The sequence below is a fragment of the Pipistrellus hanaki genome (assembly GCF_964339955.1).
Source record: "Pipistrellus hanaki genome assembly, chromosome: 4".
NCBI lineage: Eukaryota > Metazoa > Chordata > Mammalia > Chiroptera > Vespertilionidae > Pipistrellus > Pipistrellus hanaki.
Window position 1 is genome coordinate 70,394,072 of NC_140506.1, and position 21,123 is coordinate 70,415,194.

Here is a 21,123-nt window from a genome sequence, read left to right on the forward strand (position 1 = left end):
TGAATCAAGTGATGAAGGCTTAGATCTGGATGTGTTGAGTTAGTATAGCGCTGGGGTGTTGATCTGTGAGTGCCTTGGGTGGGGCCTGGATGAGGCTGGTTGACCTATTTGGAAATGTCTTTTGTGTGAAGTGTATCATTGGGCATTATTGATATGAGAAAATGCTAAGTAACTGATTTACTATCTGAAAAGGGATTTACTATCGGGGAAAGGGAGGGAGGAAGAGACTGAACATAAACTGCACCTATGGATGAGGACAATGGGGGATGGGGAGGGGGTAGAGGGTGGGGTGGGAACCTGGTGGAGGGGGGAAGAAATGAGGAACCTTTGTAATAATATGAACAATAAAGATTGATTTAAAAAATAAATAAATAAATAAATAAAATAATAATAATAATAAACTGTATATAGATGTGTGGTTTTTTTAATTGATTTTTAGAGAGATAGAAAGGGATAAAGAGAGGTAGAAACATTGTTCAGCTACCTCCTACATGGCCCCCATGGGTGATGGAGCTCACAACTCAGGCATGTGTTACCGATGGGGAATCGAATCCGTGACCTCTTGTTGCATGGGTCAATGCTCAACCACTGAGCCACACCAGCCAGGCAAACTATCTCCCTCTTAACAATTCCTCACTCACTTCAGGATAACATGTGACTCTGTATCAGGGGTCCCCTCTGCTAACAGTCCATCAGCCCCCACGGGTGCATGGAAAAAAACCTGTGTTTTCATATAAATGACTTCCTCATGATTGGATGTTTTATATCATGCATGAAAAGTATATTGAAAGAAAGAAGTAGACCTAACCAGTTTGGCTCAGTGGATAGAGTGTCGGCCTGCTGACTCAAGGGTCCTAGGTTTGATTCCAGTCAAGGGCATGTACCTTGGTTGACTGCAGGCACATCCCCAGTGGGGAGTGTGCAGGAGGCAGCTGATTGATGTTTCTCTCTCATCGATGTTTCTAACACTCTATCCCTCTCCCTTCCTCTCTGTAAAAAATCAATAAAATATATATTTTTTAAAACGAAAGAAGTAAATGAATAAATAATTTCAGAAAACTTAGAAAAAATTAAAATTTCTCTTGGCAAAAGAATAGATGTCACCAAAGGCTAAAAACTGCTGAGCTAGTTAGATGAGATATACAGAGGCTACAGGCTGTTGGGGAAAAGAAACGATAGTGAAATGTGACTCATTCATTGGGAGACATTTGCTGTTCATTGGATGAAGAAGGCTCCAGAATTTCACTTTAGTATGCCTTCTGAATACATATCCCCAGACCTGACCAGCCCCTCAATCTTTTTCCTGAACTCTATTTCCACTAAATTGACCTCAATGACTCTCAGGTAGGTCTTGTGGTGTCTCTCTGCTTTTCAGAATGTGCTTTCAATCAATCATTTATGTTTTTTTCTAAAAAAAAAAAAAAATTTTATTGTTCATATTATTACAAATGTTCCTTTTTCTTCCCCCCACCCCCCTCCATTGCTCTTCTCCACCAGGTTCCCACCCCACCCTCTGCCCTTTCCCCACTCCCCATTGTCCTCATCCATAGATGCACAGTTTATGTTCAGTCTCTTCCCACATCCCCCTCTCCCCTTTTCCCCAAGAATCGTCAGTTCACTCCTCTTCCATACCTCTGACTCTATTATATTCAACAGTTAATATTGTTCATCAGATTTTTTTTTAATTTCCTTGGTTTTTAGATTCACTTGTTGATAGTTACGTATTTGTTGTTCATAATTTTTATCTTTATTTACTTTCTCTTCTGAAAGAACCCCCTTCAGCAATTCATATAATTCTGATTTGGTGTTGATGAACTCCTTTAGCTTTTTTTTATTAGTGAAGCTCTTTATCTGACCTTCGATTCTGAGTGATAGCTTTGCTGGATAGATTATCTTTGGCTGTAGGTTCTTACTATTCATCACCTTGAATATTTCTTGCCATTCCCGTCTGGCCTGCATGGTTTCTGCTGAGAAATCAGCTGACAATCATATAGGTGCTCCTTTATAGGTAACTACCTTCTTTGCTCTTGCTGCTTTTAATATTCTCTCTTTGTCTTTTGATCTTGGCATTTTAATTATGATTTGTCTTGGTGTGGTCCTTTTTGGATTCCTTTTGTTTGGAGTTCTGTGCGCTTCCTGGACTTGTAAGTCTAATTCTTTCACCAGGTGGGGGAAGTTTTCTGTCACTATTTCTTTCAGTATGTTTTTGATATCTTGCTCTTTCTCTTCTTCTGGGACCCCCATAATTCTGATGTTGGTTCGCTTGAAGTTGTCCCAGAGGTTTCTTACATTATCTTCAATTTTCTGGATTCTCTTGCCTTCTAGCTTCTGCGGAGGAGTGTCTTCTGGCTCTTTATGTTCCAACTCTTTGACTTGATTCTTGCGATCTTCCATTCTGTTTTTAGGACTCTGTATAATATTTTTTATTTCAGTCAATGTATTCTTTATTTCTTGTTGATCCCTTATCATTTCTTTTTGATTCCTTATTAATTCTAGTTGATCCCTTTTCATATCCTCATAGGTCTTATCGATCTTTTCTAGGAAATTCTTGAAAAACCTTATAAGCGTAGATTTGAACTCTATATCCAGTAGCTTTTTGTCCTCCATTTCTTTCTTTTGTGATCTATTTCGTCTCGACATTTTCGCAGCTTTCCTGAGTTGGTAGCCTTAAAAGTCTCTGTGTTCTGCTTGGATGGGGCGGGGTTTCAGGGTGGAGCCTGCAGCTTTGGCTTCCGTCAGCCCCGCCCTATGCGGGTCCTTCAGTACTCTCTGCCAGCACCTCTGAGAGAAAGGTGCCCTCGATTTTCACCTGCTGCCAAACAGTCTATACTCTCCCCCAAGGAGCCCGGTATTGGGGTTCAGTTCAGTTGGTAGTGGGATTGGAGGTGGCGTTCACAGCAGTCTGGAGCCCCTGTCTCCTTCCCGCCAGGGCAATCCCGGAGCACAGCCAACCGTCCCTTCTCTGAGCGCAATGTGTGCGCTTCCGGGACCTCCTTTCGCCCCTCTCCCGGGGGTTCCGCCTTACAGCCCAGCTCCCTATGGATGAGCCTGCGTCCCCGGGGTCTGGCCTAGAACTGGGGTTCAGAGCAGTCAGAACTGGGGCCCAGCACAGTCAGAGCGTTTATCTCCTTCCCGCTAGGGAACGCCAGCCAGGCACTCAGCCTCCCTCCTCTCCCGCTCCGTCCTCTCCGCACGCCAAGTGTCTCCGTACCTTAGGCTTTTACAGCTCCTCTGCTCTTCCTTCTGGTTTTCTCCTTGCTTCTCGTTGTAGAATTTCCAGTCAGTCGACTTTCCTGTAGTTCTGGGTAATGTCCATTTTATAATATATTTTAGTTGTATTTTATTGAAATTGTTATGTGCGGCTGCAGCTAGGTATTTACCTGTCAGCCATCTTGGAACTACCAGACGGAAAGCCATTTCTGCTTTTGAGCTTATCTTTATCTTCAATTCTTCCAATGTTTACATCTTCAACCATCCCAGATTTAGTCCTTGAATCCGCAAGTCCTTCACATGGTTGTATGGTACTTGCCTATTCGGAAGTGAAATTCTACCTTCAATGACCATTACGTTTTGTTGACAGCAAAACATAACTACATCAGCTGTTTGACCCTTCATACAGTGTCAAGGCCTATAGGAACGGCCCCAACATATCTGTATGTTCACTGCTTCTAGTCCCAACATGGCCCTGGTGGCCATTTCCCTGAGCAACTATTGCTTAAAAACAATCCTTTCCCAATTTTGGTAGCAGTCACATCATCATTGTTGCTAAAATGGATTCCTATTCTGGCTTTAGGCTTTTGGGATTAACTTATGAAAATACATTTATTTACTGTTTCCTTCTAGAGTCAGTGGAGAGATTGGAAAACCCAGACTCAGGATTAAGCAGGAAAAGAAAAGGCAAATCACGCCCTGGAAGCAGTCCTATGATCACATGCTGCTGCCAACAGAAGCAACCGATGCCACAGTGAGGAACAGCGACAAGGTCCCAGTCCCGGATCACTGGCTCCCTCTCCATTGGCAGACCATCTGTACTCTCCCTGGACACAACATCCGCCCGGGCTGCCTTGACATCCTGTTTTCTCACTGTCAGGAGAGGAGCCCGTGCTGGCACTCTCACTGGCCTGTGCAAAAGGACACCTGGCTCTAGCTCCAAGCAGTCTCTCCAAGCTCCTAGGTCTGAGGAGCCTTCAGACCAGGAGTCAGGAGCACAGTGGTGCCCATCCTGCTGTCCCTACTGCTCCTTCTGGGTCCCGAAGGCCCCTGGACACCCAAGCCACTGAGTGTGGAAGCAAGGGCTGGACATGGAGGAGAAGGGAGGGGACATGGTGATGAGGGGGACTGATGGGAGGAGGGTCCCTGAGGAAGCTGGAATCCCCAAGGCACAGTAGAAATGGCTGTTCAAGGCTCTCAACTAACTCAGCTCACACTCTCCTAGAAGCATTCAAGAAGCCTCTGGACTCAACGTGGAATCAGACCTCAAAGAATCATAATTTTAAAAATCGTAATTCATCGTACAGATGAAAAAACCAAGACCCAGAGCTGCAAAGGGACAGACCAGGGGCCACACAGACAGAACATTTTGTTGGTTCCCTCCTTCTAGCCGCTGGATGTACCTGTCCTATATCAGGGAGAGAGACAGTAGCCCCAACGGGCAGGTATGAAGGCAGTTTATCTGGAGAGATGATTCCTGAAGGAAACCGGTTCCCTCACCCCACAGCAAGCCTGAGAGCTTAGTGAGTGGGAAGGAAAGCCTCCATTGGGGGGAACCAGAGTCAATTCTCCGACAGGGGAACGAGGCTATTTTTTTTGGCACACAAAAATCTCAGGGTGAAGGAGATGTGCGCTAGACTTGCACGTTTATAATTCATTACATTTACACACAGACAGAATGTGTGTAATGTTACTTTAAACCTATTGATTGCATTTAGGATGTTAATCACATCCTACTCTGGATTACTCCAAAGTCAACCCTCCACGCTGAGCTCCTAAAGAAAACCATTCATTCCCAGCCTTCAGAATGCTGAGGCAGCTCTCTTACCTTGCTCAAAAGCCTCAACTTCATTTTGGTACTCAAATCCAATTTCAAAATCAAAGCTGAGAGATGGCTTGTTTGGTCTATCTAAAACCCACGTTCCCCTCCTCTGGGCAAAATAACATCCTGTCTGAACATCGGGAGGACTTCAAGAACAAAATCCAATCTTCTTCCTGAATTTCGTTTCCACCAAATTGGCCTAATGACTCTCAGATAGGTCTGGTGCCATCCTCTTTGTTCTGCTCATGTCTCCATTGACCTATTTTTGTAAGTGTTTATTCATTGACTTCTTTCTGCCAGAAATTGGCTAAGTATTGAGGATAGAGAAATGAGCATAACACACGCCATTTCCGTTCTTATAAAATTTGCCCCTTAGGTGCCAACAGAAATTCTATCCCTGTCCAATGTCCTGGTCACCCTCAACACCTCCCATGAAGCCTTACCAATGCCATTCACACTGACAACCTTCTCTAATGAAGCTCTTGTTCACACCCACCATTAATTACTCGTAATACTATTAGTATTTAAGAAAAGCCTTGAATATACTTTATTTTTTAGGATTAACTTATGAAACCTTTATTTGTTCTTAGTTTTTTGATAATTAGGCATCATTAAATTTCATCAAATTAATCCTTCCAAGTAGAAGACACAGAATATTCTTTCTGCACTACCATGAAAGTTGTTTGCTTTCAGGCTGTGCTTCAGTCAGTAATTTTTGCTTTTGAGCTTCTCTTCTTCTTTAATCTAGGTGCAAACATCCCAGATTTAGTCCTTGAATTCACAAGTCCTTCACATTGTTGTATGGTACTAGCCTATTGGGAAGTGAAATTTTATCTTCAATGACCATTACGATTTAGTTGACAATAAGACATAAATAACTACATCAGTTCTTTGACCCTTCATACATTGTCAAGGCCTATAAGAACGGCCCCAACATATCTGTATGTTCACTGCTTCTAGTCCCAACATGGCCCTTTATATAGCCTGGTGCCCATTTCCCTGAGCAACTATTGCTTAAAAACAATCCTTTCCCAATTTTGGTAGCAGTCACATCATCATTGTTGCTAAAATGGATTCCTATTCTGACTTTAATCAGAAAATACACTTATTTACTGTTTCCTTCTAGAGTCAGTGGAGAGATTGGAAAACCCAGACTCAGGATTAAGCAGGAAAAGAAAAGGCAAATCACGCCCTGGAAGCAGTCCTATGATCACATGCTGCTGCCAACAGAAGCAACTGATGCCACAGTGAGGAACAGCGACAAGGTCCCAGTCCCGGATCACTGGCTCCCTCTCCATTGGCAGACCATCTGTACTCTCCCTGGACACAACATCCGCCCGGGCTGCCCTGACATCCTGTTTTCTTACTGTCAGGAGAGGAGCCCATGCAGGCACTGTTACTGGCCTGTGCATTCACCTCACCTGGCCCGGTCCCAAAAGGACACCTGGCTCCCAAAAGGACACCTTGTTCTAGTTCCAAGCGGTCTCTCCAAGCTCCCGGATCTGAGGAGCCTTCAGGCCAGGAGCCAGGAGCACAGTGGTGCCCATCCTGCTGTCCCTACTGCTCCTTCTGGGTCCCGAAGGCCCCTGGACACCCAAGCCACTGAGTGTGGAAGCAAGGGCTGGACATGGAGGAGAAGGGAGGGGACATGGTGATGAGGGGGACTGATGGGAGGAGGGTCCCTGAGGAAGCTGGAATCCCCAGGGCACAGTAGGAATGGCTGTTCAAGGCTCTCAACTAACTCAGCTCACACTCTCCTAGAAGCATTCAAGGAGCCTCTGGACTCAATGTGGAATCAGACCTCAAAGAATCATAATTTTAAAAATCTGCCAAAACTGGTTTGGCTAAGTGGATAGAGCGTCAGCCTGCGGACTGAAAGGTCCCAGGTTTGACTCCAATCAAGGGCCTATACGTTGGTTGCAGGCACATCTCTGGTAGGGGGTGTTCAGGAGGGAGCTGATCGATGTTTCTAGCTTTCTTTTTCTTTTTTTTCTTTTTTTAATATATTTTATTGATTATTTACAGAGAGGAAGGGAGAGAGAGAGAGAGCCAGAAATGTCAATGAGAGAGAACATCGACCAGCTGCCTCCTGCACATCCCCCACCGGGGATGTGCCCACAACCAATGTAACATGCCCTTGACCGGAATTGAACCCGGGACTTTTCAGTCTGCAGACCAACGCTCTACCACTGAGCCAAACCGGTTTCGGCCAATGTTTCTAGCTTTCTATCCTTCTCCCTTCCTCTCCGTAAAACAAATCAATAAAATATATTTTAAAAAATAAAAATATTAGTATACAGATGAACAAAACCAAGACCCAGAGCTGCAAAGGGACAGAGCAGGGGCCACAGAGGCAGAACATTTTGTTCTTTCCTTCCTTCTATTGGCTGGATGTACCTGTCTGACTCACAGGGAAAGCAGCAACCCCAAGGCGCAGATGTGAAGGTAGGTGAACTGGGAGATGATTCCAGGATGAGGCCCCTTCCCTCCATAGTCTACAACAGCGGTGGAAGGCAGGTGCCTGGGAAAGAGCTTGGGAAGAACCAGGGTCAATTCTAAGGCTGGGAAAGAGACTTTTTTTTTTTCACATAAAATCTCAGAATGAATAAATGTAAGCTAACCTGCACAAGTTTAGAATTCATCACATTTACAAACTGTCAGAATATGTGTTTTGTATTACTTTTTATTAATTAGATTTTTGAACATTAATCACATCTTATCTTGATTATTCCAAATTCGACCCTCCAAGCTGAGCTTCTACAGGCAATCATTCCCAGTCTTCAGAATGCTGAGCTGACTCTTTTATCTTTCTTGAAAGCCTAAATATAAGGACTATACTTTTCTATTTTGATACTTCAATTTCAAAATCAAAGCTCAAAAACAGCTTCTTTAGTTTGTGACAAATCCACAGTCCCCTGCTTTGGGGGAAAAATAATGTCCTGGCTTAACATCTGGAGGACTGCTGGAGCAAAATTTAAATAGTCAAGAGACAACAATGTAGCAATCGATATTAACCAGTAAATCACATGACAAGAAAAATCTCAGATCAATGAGAAAACCCGGAGTCCATATGAAAGTCCAGGGCAAACACGTATTGGGATGTGAGATCCCACCCAGCCTCTCACAGGAGTGATGGAGCCCAATTGGACAAGAGAGAAGAAACCTCAGAAATCCTGCATCCTGGCCAGATGTGGGGGAAAGGAGAGGACACAGAGGCTCTCCCACACGCAGAACAATGACTTGAGAGATTCAGATTTCAGAGGAGTGAAAGGCTCAGAGAGCTTAAGAAGAGGTGGAAAGATAGTTGCTGACCTGAAGGGTGTGAGGCAGCGGAGAGGTGATGGTCACAAAGCTTATAGTCAGGAAAAGGACCTCAATTTAGAATCGGGCCATAAGCATTGACTGGTCACGTGAGGGTGGATGCAGGGGTCCAGAGGACCAAATGTGCATTCATACACAATCAACTTTTGCCCACCCAACTAAAATCACCAACAGATTCCTCTGCCCACAGATCCAACTGCAACTGCAATTCAGGATGCCCTGCCCAGCAGAAACTTGGTTGCCACAAGTTATCTCCTTCTTATTTTATATATAATTTTACTTATTTCAGAGAGGAAGAAAGAGGGAAAGAGAGTTAGAAATGTCAATGATGGGAGAGAATCATGGATCAGCTGCCTGCTGTACACCCCTTACTGGAGACCCAGTAGGTGGCTTGACTGGGAATCAAACAGTGACCTCCTGTTTCACAGGTCAATGCTCAACTACTGGGCCATACCAGCTGGACTAGTCATCTCCTTCTTAACAATTCCACAGTGACTTTAAAATAGCATGTTGCTCTGTTTGGTGGGGTGGAGAGGCTGCCAACAGCTGTTGGCCTGCAGGGGTGCATGAAAAGACTTGCATTTCCATATAACTGGCTTCCTCTGTGTCCTACATGTTTTGATTTATGCATTTAAAATTATCTTGAAATCAAGTAAATGAATAAACAATTCTTTAAAAAAAACTTTTTAATAAAATGTATCTTGAGAAGAGAGTAGATGTACAAAAACCTAAAAACTGCTGCCTAAAGGGGCGGGGTATGCAGAGAAGGTGTGAGGGAAAAAGACACAATAGTGAAATGTTCCCCAGACATTGATCGGATGCTCATTGAATGAGGGCCCTACAGATTCTACCTCCAACTTCCTTTTTCATGTTATCATCCCACCGTTCCTCCTTCTCAATCATCTACCTCAACTCTGGTTCCACTAAATTGTCCTCAGGAACCCTCAGGTGGCTCTGGTATCATCTCTTTTTCATCTTAGCTCATTTATCCATTCTCCTATGCTTGTTAAGTGTTTACTGATTGCCTCATTTCTGCCAGGCATTGGGCTAAGCACAAGGGACAGAAAAATGGACATGACAAACATCATCACTGTCATAAAATTTGCCCCCTGCTGCCAACCAAGATTCTGTCCCTGTTGGGTATTTTTCCCTCAACAACAAGGTCTCTCAGGAAGCCTTTCCCAATGTCATCCTACACTTGACTTCCTCCTCTGAGGAAGCTCTTCTTGTCACCCATTCTTAGTTGCAATTGTATAAGACTTGCAGGAATGTCTTGGTCACACGTAGCTATTAGGCTTTTTGGCTTTTATAATTAGTTATTAAAACTTATTTTTGGTTCTTAGGTCTAAAATTTAAAACTAAATTTAGACTCCAAATCATTAGCAACTAATGTTTTTGTCTGTTCATCCTCAAAACTAGAAAAGCCATAAGATTCGTTCTGCACTGCTGAAACCGGTTTGGCTCAGGGGTAGAGCGTCGGTCTGTGGAATGAAAGGTCCCAGGTTCGATTCCGGTCAAAGTCATGTACATTGGTTGCGGGCACATCCCTGGTAGTGGGTGTGCGAGAGGCAGCTGGTCGATGTTTCTCTCTCATCGACGTTTCTAGCTCTCTATCTCTCTCCCTTCCTCTCTGTAAAAAATCAATAAAATATATTTTAAAAAAATATATTCTTTCTGCACTATCATAGAAATCACCTGATTTTCAGACTGTGCTTTGAGTTGATACTTTCTGCTATTGAGTTGATTTTCTTTTTCTTTAAGCTTCCCAGCCCTATGGACTCGATCATCACAGACTTCTTCCTTGGATTTCTCAAGTCCTTCACACTATCCTATGGTAGCAGCCTCTTGGGACCTAAAATTTGACTTCACGGAACATTTTATTCCAGTTGACCAAAAAAGATGAGTAAGTCAGCTGATTGACCCTCCACTACTTGTCAGGTCTTACAAAAACGAGCCCAAGATATCTGTATTTTCACTGGCTTCAGCCTCAATATGGCCCTTGGGTCCCCTTCCTCCATTTTCCTGAGAGACTGTTACTTTAAAATAATCCTTTTCCAATTTTGTTAACAGTCATCTCATTAGTTGCTGAAACAGATTCCTGTTCTGACTTTAAGAAGAAAATAAATTTATTTGCTGATTCATTCTGGAGTCAGTGGAGAGACTGGAAAACCCAGATCAGATTTAGGCAGGAAGAGAATAGGCAAATCCTACTAACGGATTTGTACTGCAAACACATGCTGTGTCCCCAGGGCTACAGATGCCACAGTGTGTACCCATGACAAAGCCCCAGTCCCAGATCACCTACCTCAGACCCCCATTAGCAGACCATCTGTAGACACTGAGGAAACATCCGCCCGCCCGCCTGTGCATCCTGCTTCCGCCCAGTCAGCTGAGGAGCCAGCCTGGCACTCCCATTGGCCTGAGCCTTCACCTCACCTGGGCAGGGCCCAAAGCCAAGCTGTTCCCAGCACTATATCTAGCTGTCTCTCCGAGGAGTCTGCACCAGGACCTGGGAAGTCTAGTGCCTTCCACTCAGACACGATGAGCACAATGGTACCCGTCCTGCTGTCGCTCCTGCTTGCTGTGGGTCCTGCAGTCTCCCAGGACACTCAAAACAGTGAGTTGGGAACCAAGGGCTGGGTATGGAGAAGAATGCAGGGGAGGGAAAGAGTGAGATAGATGGGCTGGGAGAGGGCCCCAGCTGAAGCCAGGGTTCCCAGTGTACAGTGGGAATGGGTGTTCGAGGCTCACACACTTCCAGGAGCCTTTAGGGAGCCTCTGGACTCATGCTAAGTAAGGCCTTAAATAATTAGAATCTAAATTCTTAGTAGGAAAATGAGCAAAACTGAGACCCTATATGCCCTGGCCAGCTAGTTCCATTGTTAGAGCCTCATCCTGATACACCAAGGTTGCAGGTTCAATTCCCAGTCAGGGCACATACAAGAATCAACCAATGAATGCATAAATAAGTGGAAAAACAAATATTTCTCTTCTTCTCTCTTTCTCCCTGCCCGCCCAAATTCAAAAAGCTAAGACCCAGACAAGTGAAATTACCTGTCCTGGGTCAGACAGCCCGGGCAGAGCAGAGGCTACACAAGAGCAATTTTTTGTTCCTCCCGCCTTCCAACAGCTGGATGTATCTGTCTGACTGTCAGGGAAAAAGACGGCAACTCTAAAGAGCACTTGTAAAGGCATAGTAACTGCAGGATACTTCTAGAAAGAAGCCCATTCCTTCCCCCCACAGTCAGACACTCAGACAGTGGGCCTGGAAGGCTAGTGAGGGAAAGAAGTCAGCTGGAGGTTGGGCAGATAGAGTCAGAATATAAATATATATATATATATATATATATATATATATATATATATATATATATATATATAATTTTTTTATTGATTTCAGAGAGGAAGGGAGAGGAAGAGAGATATAGAAACATGAATGATAAGAGAGAGTCATTGATTGGCTGCCTCCTGCATGCCCCTTATTGGAGATCGAACCTGCAACCCTGGCATGTGGCCTGACCAGGAATCAAACCATCACCTCTTGGTTCGCAGATCGATGCTCAACTATTGAGCCATGCCGGCTAGGCCCAGAGTCAATTTTAGGACAGAGTAATGGGACTTTCTTTGGCATAGAAAACTTCAGGGTGAAGAGATGTAAGCTAAACTGTGAATGTTAGAATTTTTACATTTACAAACTGTCAGAATATGTGTTTTATAACTATTGATTATATTTACATTATTAATAACATCCTACACCAAAATCTAGTGTAGCTTTAGCGTTCTCCGGAGAAACAGAATGAACGCCGTGTATATGCACAGAAAGAGATTTGTTTGAAGGACATGGCTCACACCATGGTGGGGGCTGAGAAGTCCAAAATCCGCAGGGCTGGTCAGCACCCTGGAGAGCCAGAGAAGAGAGGATGTTGCAGTCTTGGGTCCAATCTGGAGGCAGAGTGCCTTCTTCCTCTGGAGACCTCAGTCTCTTCCCTTGTGCCTTCAATGATCAGAGGAGGCCTGCCCACATTGTAGAGTGTAATCTGCTTTACTCAACATCAACTGCGTAAAATGGTAATCACATTTAGAAATTAATTAGTGATAAAAACTTCAGTCCTGGAACAAAGAATCTGTCATAAGGCCTTCAACATTAGTAACACCCATGAGAGTATTAGTAATTCATGAATTCTATCATGAATTCATTATCGAATAGTTATGAAAATGCCCTGCTCCCCCTCCCAGTCTCTGCCTCATACCAAAATGCAGGGAGAGCCCTGGCAATTCTGAGCTCCATCCTGCTCTTAGCTTATGCTGACCCATTCTAGGCCATTTCCTGAGGTTTTTAGTCAATTCTCCTTCCTACAGGTTCTCACTATATGTGTCTCTCAGGTTCAACGAGGCGATGCTCCAATAACAAAGACAGTTTTTATGGCTTACCCCAACAAATGTTTATTTCTTGCTCATTAAAAAAAAAAAGAGAATACGGATCAGGCAACTTTCCTGTCCTCCCTGGAATGACACGAGGATCCAAGCCATTTGCATCTTAGGTCTCTTCCGTTTCAACCTGTGGCCTCCACCATCATCACCTAAATAGAAGAGAGGCGGAGGGTTCCACTCAGATTGCAGGGCCTCCGGCCAGAAGAAAGAAATCACTTCCCTCACATTCTCTTTTGACGGAAGTCAGGCATGGTCCCAACAGATGTACAGGAAAGCTGAAAAGTATGTCAAACAGTGCAGTAAAAACACAAACTAGCCTCTGAGGTATTACTCCCCAGAATAGAAGTAGAGCCTCTTCTCTCCAGGAGCTGACAGCAGGTAGAGAGAGCTAGGGAGGAAGAAGCTCGGTGGCCTGGTCTCCCTTCCGGGTGCACTGGGTTCCCACATTAAGACTCCCCGTGACGGTCCCCACATCTCAATGTTTTCTTTCTTTTTTTTCTTCTTCTTCTTTTTTTTTTTTCCCCCCCAGATGCTTACTCTCTGAGCTTCCACTATACCGGAGTGTCCAGGCCCAAGGCAGGCATGCCTAGTTATCAGGGCACTGGCTTCCTCAATGACCAGGCCTTCCTCCACTACGACAGTAAAAGCAAAACAGCTGAGCCCCTGGGCCCATGGAAACAGGTGGACGGAATGGTGAACTGGGAGGAAGAAAGTCAAGTGCAGCAGGACAGGCAGGACATCTTCATGCGGACCCTGAGAGACGTCATGGGCTATCACAGGGACAGAGGTCAGTGGACTGTGGGCTGCTGGGGGGAGGGTCTTGGCAGCAGAGGCAGCCTGCACTGGGAGAGGAAAAGGGTCTGCGGGGTGGAAATACTTATATCTAACAGGGGTGTGGGAGAACAAGTACACATAGACAGGCATTTCTGCACCTCCTCCCCCACATCAGAGCTGCTTTTCTTCTTCCCCATTGCTTCCCCCATCCTCACTTTTAGGCCTCCACTCTCACAGGAAGTGAAGTCAGTCTCAGCCCTTATCTAGGCACATCTGACATCTCAGTTCCGCACCCCCCACATCTGAGGTGGATCCCACTTTAGAGGCTGCCAGGCTCACCCCCACCCAGGGATGTTGAGTGGGAAGTGAGCAAACCTCAGGTCATTTGGACCTGGGCTCAGGTGCGGGCTCTGCCAGTCACTAGCTGTTGGACAGTGAACACATACTTAATTATCTGGTCTGAATCTGCAATAATTGCATCATTGAGCTCTGCCTCCAAGAAACTTGCTTTATTAGGTAAATTCCATGAAAGCTAGAACGGACTGTCTTGACCTCCCCTAGAGCCATCACCTAGGACAGCCAATAATAATTGCTAAGCCTAGCTGGTTTGCCTCAGTAAATAGAGTGTCGGCCTTCAGACTGAAGGGTCCCGGGTTCAACTCCAGTCAAGGTAACGTGCCCAGGGTTGTGGGCTCAGTCCCCAGTTGGGGGCATGCAGGGGGAAGCCAATCAGTGATTCTCATCATTGATGTTTCTATCTCTCTCTCCCTCTCCCTTCCTTTCTGAAATAAATAAAGTTATTTTTAAAATAATAATACTAAAATAATAATACTAATAATTGCTAAAATGAAATGAAGAGGTTGTGTCTCCCTTCGCTACAAATGCCATTTTCCAAGAGTTGTTGCTAATTGGGAAGGAAGCTGGGCATTAGAGATTGGTTTGAAGATATCAAAAATGCAAAGAGAGAGAAGAGCTGATAAAATTATGCTGACCTAACTGGAGACATCAACTTCCTACACAACTGGAAGAAAAGGAGAGACTACATAATCTGTTTTAAACTACAAATAATTTCTATTTATTTGTAGTTTAATGTCGATGCTCTTCTGTGTGCTGGTGTCTGGTTCCTAAGACCTCACAGTATATTCAAATTTTATTTGAAGAGGTGCTGTACGGGTCTAGATCTGTCCACAGTCTGCAGCAATCTGAAATTCCCTGATTAGGAAGAATGTAAAGCACCAAAGCATACTAAGTTTTCCTCTCTCTGCCTGCTCTATGTCTGGTTAATAAGCCATTTGTTGAGATAAAAGGGGTTGCATGTTTAGATTTCAAAACCCTTCCTCCCTATTGAGTTGCAAACTATGTAGGAGTGAGAGTTATTGAGACAGTGTTTATGCCAAGCTGACTGACTTCTGGGGGGGTCGGGTTACATGCAGGAAATCACACCTTTGAGGGAACGTTCAGCTGTGAGATTCGGAATGACAGCTACTGCAGGTCATTCTGGAAGTATTCCTATGACGGAGAGGACTACATCCAGTTCAACCCAGAAATCCCGGCCTGGATCCCCCTGCAACCAAAAGCTGTGAACACCAAGGTGAAGTGGGAGACAGAGGGCTCCGTTCAAGTGTCCAAGAAGTCTCTGGAAATGGAGTGCCCTGCTCTACTACGCAGCTACCTGCAGTTCAGCAGGCCCTTCCTGGACCGGCAAGGTACCCCCGCCCCCATGTCCTCCTCATCGCACTGAGCTGAGAAGGACCAGCTTCAGGCTGGGACCTCAGGGGAACAGCCCAGGCAAATCCTGCAGTCATTTCTCTCTGCAATATGCCTCCTGGCTTGGCTGTGGGGCAAAGGCAGGGTTGTAAGATGTCTGCCCAGGAAAGATGAAGATGAGTGAGTGTGAGCAGGATTGGTGGACACAAGCTGAGACCTCGGTTTAAGGATGAATCAGAAAGAAGTTCTTATGGGAGGGAAGAGGATAGGGTCACAAAGACAGAGCAGCAGGCAGACTGGGGAAGGCAGGAGCCACAAAGCCCACTGGGAGGTTTGGGGGCGGGGAGGAGACAAAGCAAAAACATAAAAACATGGGGCTTCGGCATTTCTTGCCATCAGAAGTCAATCCACAGTGGGTGGGCAGGGGTGCTGGGAGGCAGGGAAGTAGCCACAGGCATTCCTTTATCCAACAGGGGAGGTTTGTGGAAAGCCTCAGCTTCCCTGATCTTCTGGAAGTTTCCTGGGGAGGCAGGTAGAAAACTGAGAGCTCTGCCCATCCCTGACTCCAGGGGTGGGAGAGACGTGAACAGGGAAATGTCTCCTTCAGACCCTCAACCTCTGTGCTGTCTCTCTCCACAGACCCTCCCTCTGTGTCAATCACCAGCGACGTGACACTACTACTTTTCAGGACCCTCAAGTGCGTGGCCTCCAACTTCTACCCACAGCCGATCAGTCTGTACTGGACTAAGGGAGCCAATGTGGTGGAGGCTAAGTCGTGGGGAGACGATCCCATCAATGAGAATGGCACTTACCAGTCCTGGGTGCTGCTGAGAACCTCCTCCTTGGACAAAGGCCCCTACTCCTGCCACGTGCAGCACAGCAGCCTGGCCCAGCCCCTTATTGTCACATGGGATGGGACTCAGTGACCAGGCGGCTAACAGCACCGCGGCGTCCGGAGACCAGTCGGCACCCTTTCATGGGGACACGAGGGAGATGAGCTCTAGCATGACGTCATCGCCATCAGCGAGGCCCAAGAGGAGCGGCGAAGGGGACAGAGAGGTGGTGGGTTGGGAGACAGGAGACCTGAATGCTGGGCACTGAGCTGACTTGCTGCTACCTTCCTCTCAGAACCCATTATCTGTTCCGTGAAGTTTAATCACACTAATCAACTAGCCTATACACATGATAACCCAGATTATTAAACTGCTCAATGCTGTGGAAATGGAAGCAGAGAGTGTTATTCATCCTGCCCCCAAGCATGTGAATCCTCTGAAATTCTTCGTGTTTGCGAGAAGCAGTGTTTCCTGGCCCTGTTGGCCTGGGCCCCCGCTGTAGCAGGGCATGACCACCAGGAGATTCGGGGGGAAACAGGAGCTCTGGGCGGTGTTCAGGGGCCCCTAGTGCTGTCTCCTCTGTGTGGAAGGCCATCGAGCTCTGCAAACTCTTTCATACACAACCCGCAGCCTTGTCTGTACCGGGTTCCCCAGCACTTCTTTCCCCGCGGTGACTCCGCCCTCCACTCCCGCTACTCCACCTACCCCACGTCAGGTGGGCCTTGGGGGGCACACACACAACCACAGGTTGTTCAAGAGCCTTTGTCCCTCCAGAATGCGCTCCCAGGGAAGCAAAAATCAGCCTTCAAATCAGCTCCTGGAGTCCTTCAAATTCATTTCGTTGTGCTTTGTTATTTTTTAACTGAGTCCGTTCGTGATTTTTTATTTTATTTTATTTTATTTTATTTTATTTTATTTTATTTTTTTAGCTCAGTCACCTACCAGCATGCACAGGTTTAAGTAAAACAAACAGGGCAGAACTCTCACCTGTGACCCTTTTATTAAGCCTTGGTGCCACCAATTGCCTTAACAATCCCTCAGTCTCTTAGGACCACCTTGTCTCTCTCTGGAGCACATGTGTCAAACACAAGGCCCACGGGCCAAATCCAGCCCGCCAGGCCTTGCAGTGTGGCCCGCACCGCGCTGTCATCACTGCACTCCGCTGTCAGTTTATGACATTGTCAGTTTATGACTGTTCAGTAAACCATTCGGCCCGCGATTTAGGCTGGATTTTAGATTTTGGCCCCTTCTCTGATTGAGTTCGACACCCCTACGAGTCTGGAGGATTCTCCTGAGGATAGTTTGTCAGCTAGACTGGAGAGATAAGTATTCTGAATTAAGCAGGAGACACCAACTGGATATAGGACTTAAAAACATTCTTTGGCGCCCTAACCGGTTTGGCTCAGTGGGTAGAGCGTCGGCCTGCGGACTAGTCCTGGGTTCTAGGTTTGATTCCAGTAAAGGGCACCCACCTCAGTTGTAGGCTCCTCTCCCACCTGGGCCCCCAAAAGACGTTCTGAGATAGTTTGGTTACCGGTTAAGCAAGTGGCTCTGGAATAAGATTTAATGGCTTTACCTGGGTGCTCTGCCATTTTTAACTCTGTGATCTCTCTACCTCAGTCTTCTTGTCTGTTAAACAGAAATAATGTAGCACTTACCCCGGATGACGTGAGGGAGCACAGCAACACTCTTTCGTGGCTGGTAATAAGTATTAAATAATTATTAGATACCAGGGGCCCCGTGCACAAATCCATGCACCTTGAAAGGAACTGTGGGCCCAGAGGCTGCAGAGGGAACAGGGATGGGTCTCAGTCCATACTCCACTCCCCCGCCCGGCCCCTCCCACCACAGCCCCCAGTCCCCTGTCCGCCAGCTGCCCCACTCCCGACACTGCCCCCACACACTGACAGCCCTGGCCCCAATAGCACTGCTGATGGTGCAGAGCTACTGGGGCTGGTGCCAGCAGTGGGTGCAAATGGGTCCAGCACCATCAGCGCATGCGAGCGGTGGCCGCTGCCCTGATTGCCCCTCAGGAACAGGGGTGGTGGAGAAGCACTCAGGGGTGATCAGAGCCACAGCTACCACTCACACCAACTGATGGCACTGGCTGTGGGTGCAAGTGGGGTGGGCACCGGCAGCAGGTGTGAGCACCAGGTGAGACCACAGTGCATGGAGCAAAAAATTTTCAGTAAGCACCAGAGGCTTGCCCCAATGACAGTAACCGGTGCCTCGCCTTGGTCTGGCACCCCTCCACCCCCACCCCGATACTTGCTCCACCATCCCACCACGGCTGATGCCTGCCAAGCTCTGCATATGCCCCCTGGAGGTCAGCACACATCATAGTGGCTGGTTGTTCAGTTGTTCTGACATTCGGTCTATTTGCATATTAGCCTTTTATTATATAGGATAAGAATCATTATTGTTTGCTATTATGATGGAGATAAAGGTACTGTTCAAAACATGAGGACAGAAACATGAGGGTGGCCCCCAAATATTTTCAATATGCAAACTGGGCTCACCTCCCTAGGCCCCATAACCCTGCCTTTCACATCTACTAGTATCGGTCCATCAGCCATTTACACTGTGTTTGTTCCAAAGGTGCCTCCTAGGCTCACAGCACCTGCTGAAGGAGCAGTCGGCTTCCTTGGACCCTTGAGCACTTGATCCTTTATGTGTAGGATCTTAAAACACATTGTGCAAGCCTGTCTGAGTCAGATTTCCTTCCTAAACTAACGGCTTTCCGATTCAGGACATTTCTGCCCTGGGTGATAGGCTCAGTTGCAATTGCCGTTATCGCCACAAGAGGGCACTGTGTGTGCTGCTATAGTTTTGGAGAGGTTCTTCCAGCGACTCTAAGAACCCGCAGGGCTGGGCTAGCAGGGAGTCCTGCCGGGAAGGTGGAGGGAGGCGTTTCTCTGTAAGTATATAGGTATAATTTATATACATAATTTATAATCATGGCGTTGTATCACTCCATTTCCACATCTGCCCCACCCCACCCCTCCCCTAGCATTTCCACCTGGATGTCCTGCAGACACATCAGCATCACAGTCCAAATTCCTGTATGATTTTCCCCACTCCGCCCCATCCCCAAAGAAAACCAAAATAAACTCTTCCCTTTTCTCCTCCTCTCTCCTCCCCTTCCCCTCCCGGTTTCTCTCTTCCTCCTTCCCCTTACCCCCAGGTTTCTCTGTCTAGGTTAAGGGCATCTTTATCCTCCCAACCACTCAAACTAAGACCGTTGTTTCTTGTGCCCTCCCTTTCTCCCCACAGAGCCAAGATGTCACCAAAGCCAAATGATGCTCTGACTTTGGCCCTTCCCCCCACCCATGCTGCACCTCTCACGGTGCCTCAGACAGATGCTTTGGGGTTCTCCCAAGTCTCCCTCCTCTCCAGTCAACCTCAGCACTCTGACAGCACAGGCCAGATCACAGTGTTTCCCTTTTTAAACAACCCAAATGTCTATTGAAGGGTAAATGGATACATAAAATATGGTTTATCTATACAATTAAATATATTTCTCTTTATTGATTAAGGTATTACATATGTGTCCTTATCGCCCCATGGCTCCCTCCACCCCCCATACAATGAAATATTAATCAGCCTTAAAGAGGAAGGAAATTCTGCCACATGCTCCAACATGGATGAACCTTGAGGACATCATACTAAGAGACAGCAGAACTTAGATTAATCTAAAACTGTCTGTTGGTATCAATAGACCTAGCCTTTATTTTTAGACAAAACTCCCAATATATGGGAAGTGGTGGGACAAAGAGATGAACTTCTAACATACATTAATCTATATACTGTGTTTCCCGGAAAATAAAACATCCTCCGAAAATAAGACCTACTTACAGGTTTCCTTCTGAGTGAAATATAAGGCATCCCCTGAAAAGAAGCCCCTCCCTCCCCCCCCCCCCCCCCCCCCCCCCCGCTCTGTCTCAGAAACTTTGTGAAACCTAAACTGCAAGAAGTTGTGACTTGGGTGAAGAATTCATGGGAGAAAATCACTGACAGTTGCATTGCAAATGCACTGCAAGCAGGCTACCTTGACAAGAAGTACTCATTTAGCCAAGACCGGTTTGGCTCAGTGGATAGAGCATCGGCTTGGGGACTGAAAGGTCCTGGGTTCAATTCCAGTCCAGGGCATGTACCTTGGTTGCGGGCATATCCCCAGTAGGGGGTGTGCAAGAGGCACCTGATCGATGACTCTCTCTCATGGATGTTTCTAACTCTCTATCTCTCTCCCTTCCTCTCTGTAAAAAATCAATAAAATATATTTAAAAAAAAAAAAAAAAAAAAAAGAAGTACTCATTTAAAGACAGTGTTATTGCTAAACATGAGAGATTTGGTCCACTGATTCTGAAAGAAATGGAGTCACAAGAAATTCAGGAATTGGATTGTTATGATGATGTTCCAGAAGATGATGACATGATTGTCATTAAATAAATGAGTAAATTCTTTATTCTGTAGGATTCACAGTTTGTCTGGTTTGTGTTTGACAACTACCGTACTACCGTACCGTGTACAGGTAATAAATTTCCTTTATTTTCATTTAACAATAAATGTGTACCGTATTCTTCTTCATGGAAAAATAAGACATCCCCTGAAAATAAGACCTAGTGCATCTTTGGGAGCAAAAATTAATATAAGACACTGTCTTATTTTCAGGGAAACAGGGTATATAAAAGCCTAAGCAACTGAACAACCAGAATGACTGGAATGACTAGTCAACCAGTCACCATGACATGCACTGACCACCAGGGGGGCAGATGCTCAACGCAAGAGCTGCCCCTTGGTGGTCAGTGTGCTCCCACAGCCCCTCCCCCCAGCCAACCAATCTCCTATAGCCCCAATGGGGGCTGGATGAGATGGCTCCAATCGGCCCTGAATGCTAGCCAGGCCGAGGAACCCCACCCATGCACAAATTCCTGCACCGGGCCTCTAGTTTATAATAAACTATTAATTAGCTATTTCCTCAGTCTCTAATTTCCATTTTTAGCTAAGCAAAATTTCTGTGTTGAA

At 46.0% G+C, this 21,123-nt stretch overlaps 1 protein-coding gene across 1 annotated transcript; it reads left to right on the forward strand.

Annotated features, from left to right (window-relative positions):
* The first annotated feature begins 10,716 nt into the window (after positions 1 to 10,716).
* Positions 10,717 to 16,484, forward strand: LOC311621420 (zinc-alpha-2-glycoprotein-like). The gene is made up of 4 exons (XM_084881442.1): positions 10,717 to 10,970; positions 13,314 to 13,571; positions 14,992 to 15,264; positions 15,905 to 16,484. Exons 1-4 carry the CDS (start codon positions 10,895 to 10,897, stop codon positions 16,189 to 16,191), a joined length of 894 nt encoding a protein of 297 aa, XP_084737568.1. The 5' UTR covers positions 10,717 to 10,894; the 3' UTR covers positions 16,192 to 16,484.
* Positions 16,485 to 21,123: the final 4,639 nt, after the last annotated feature.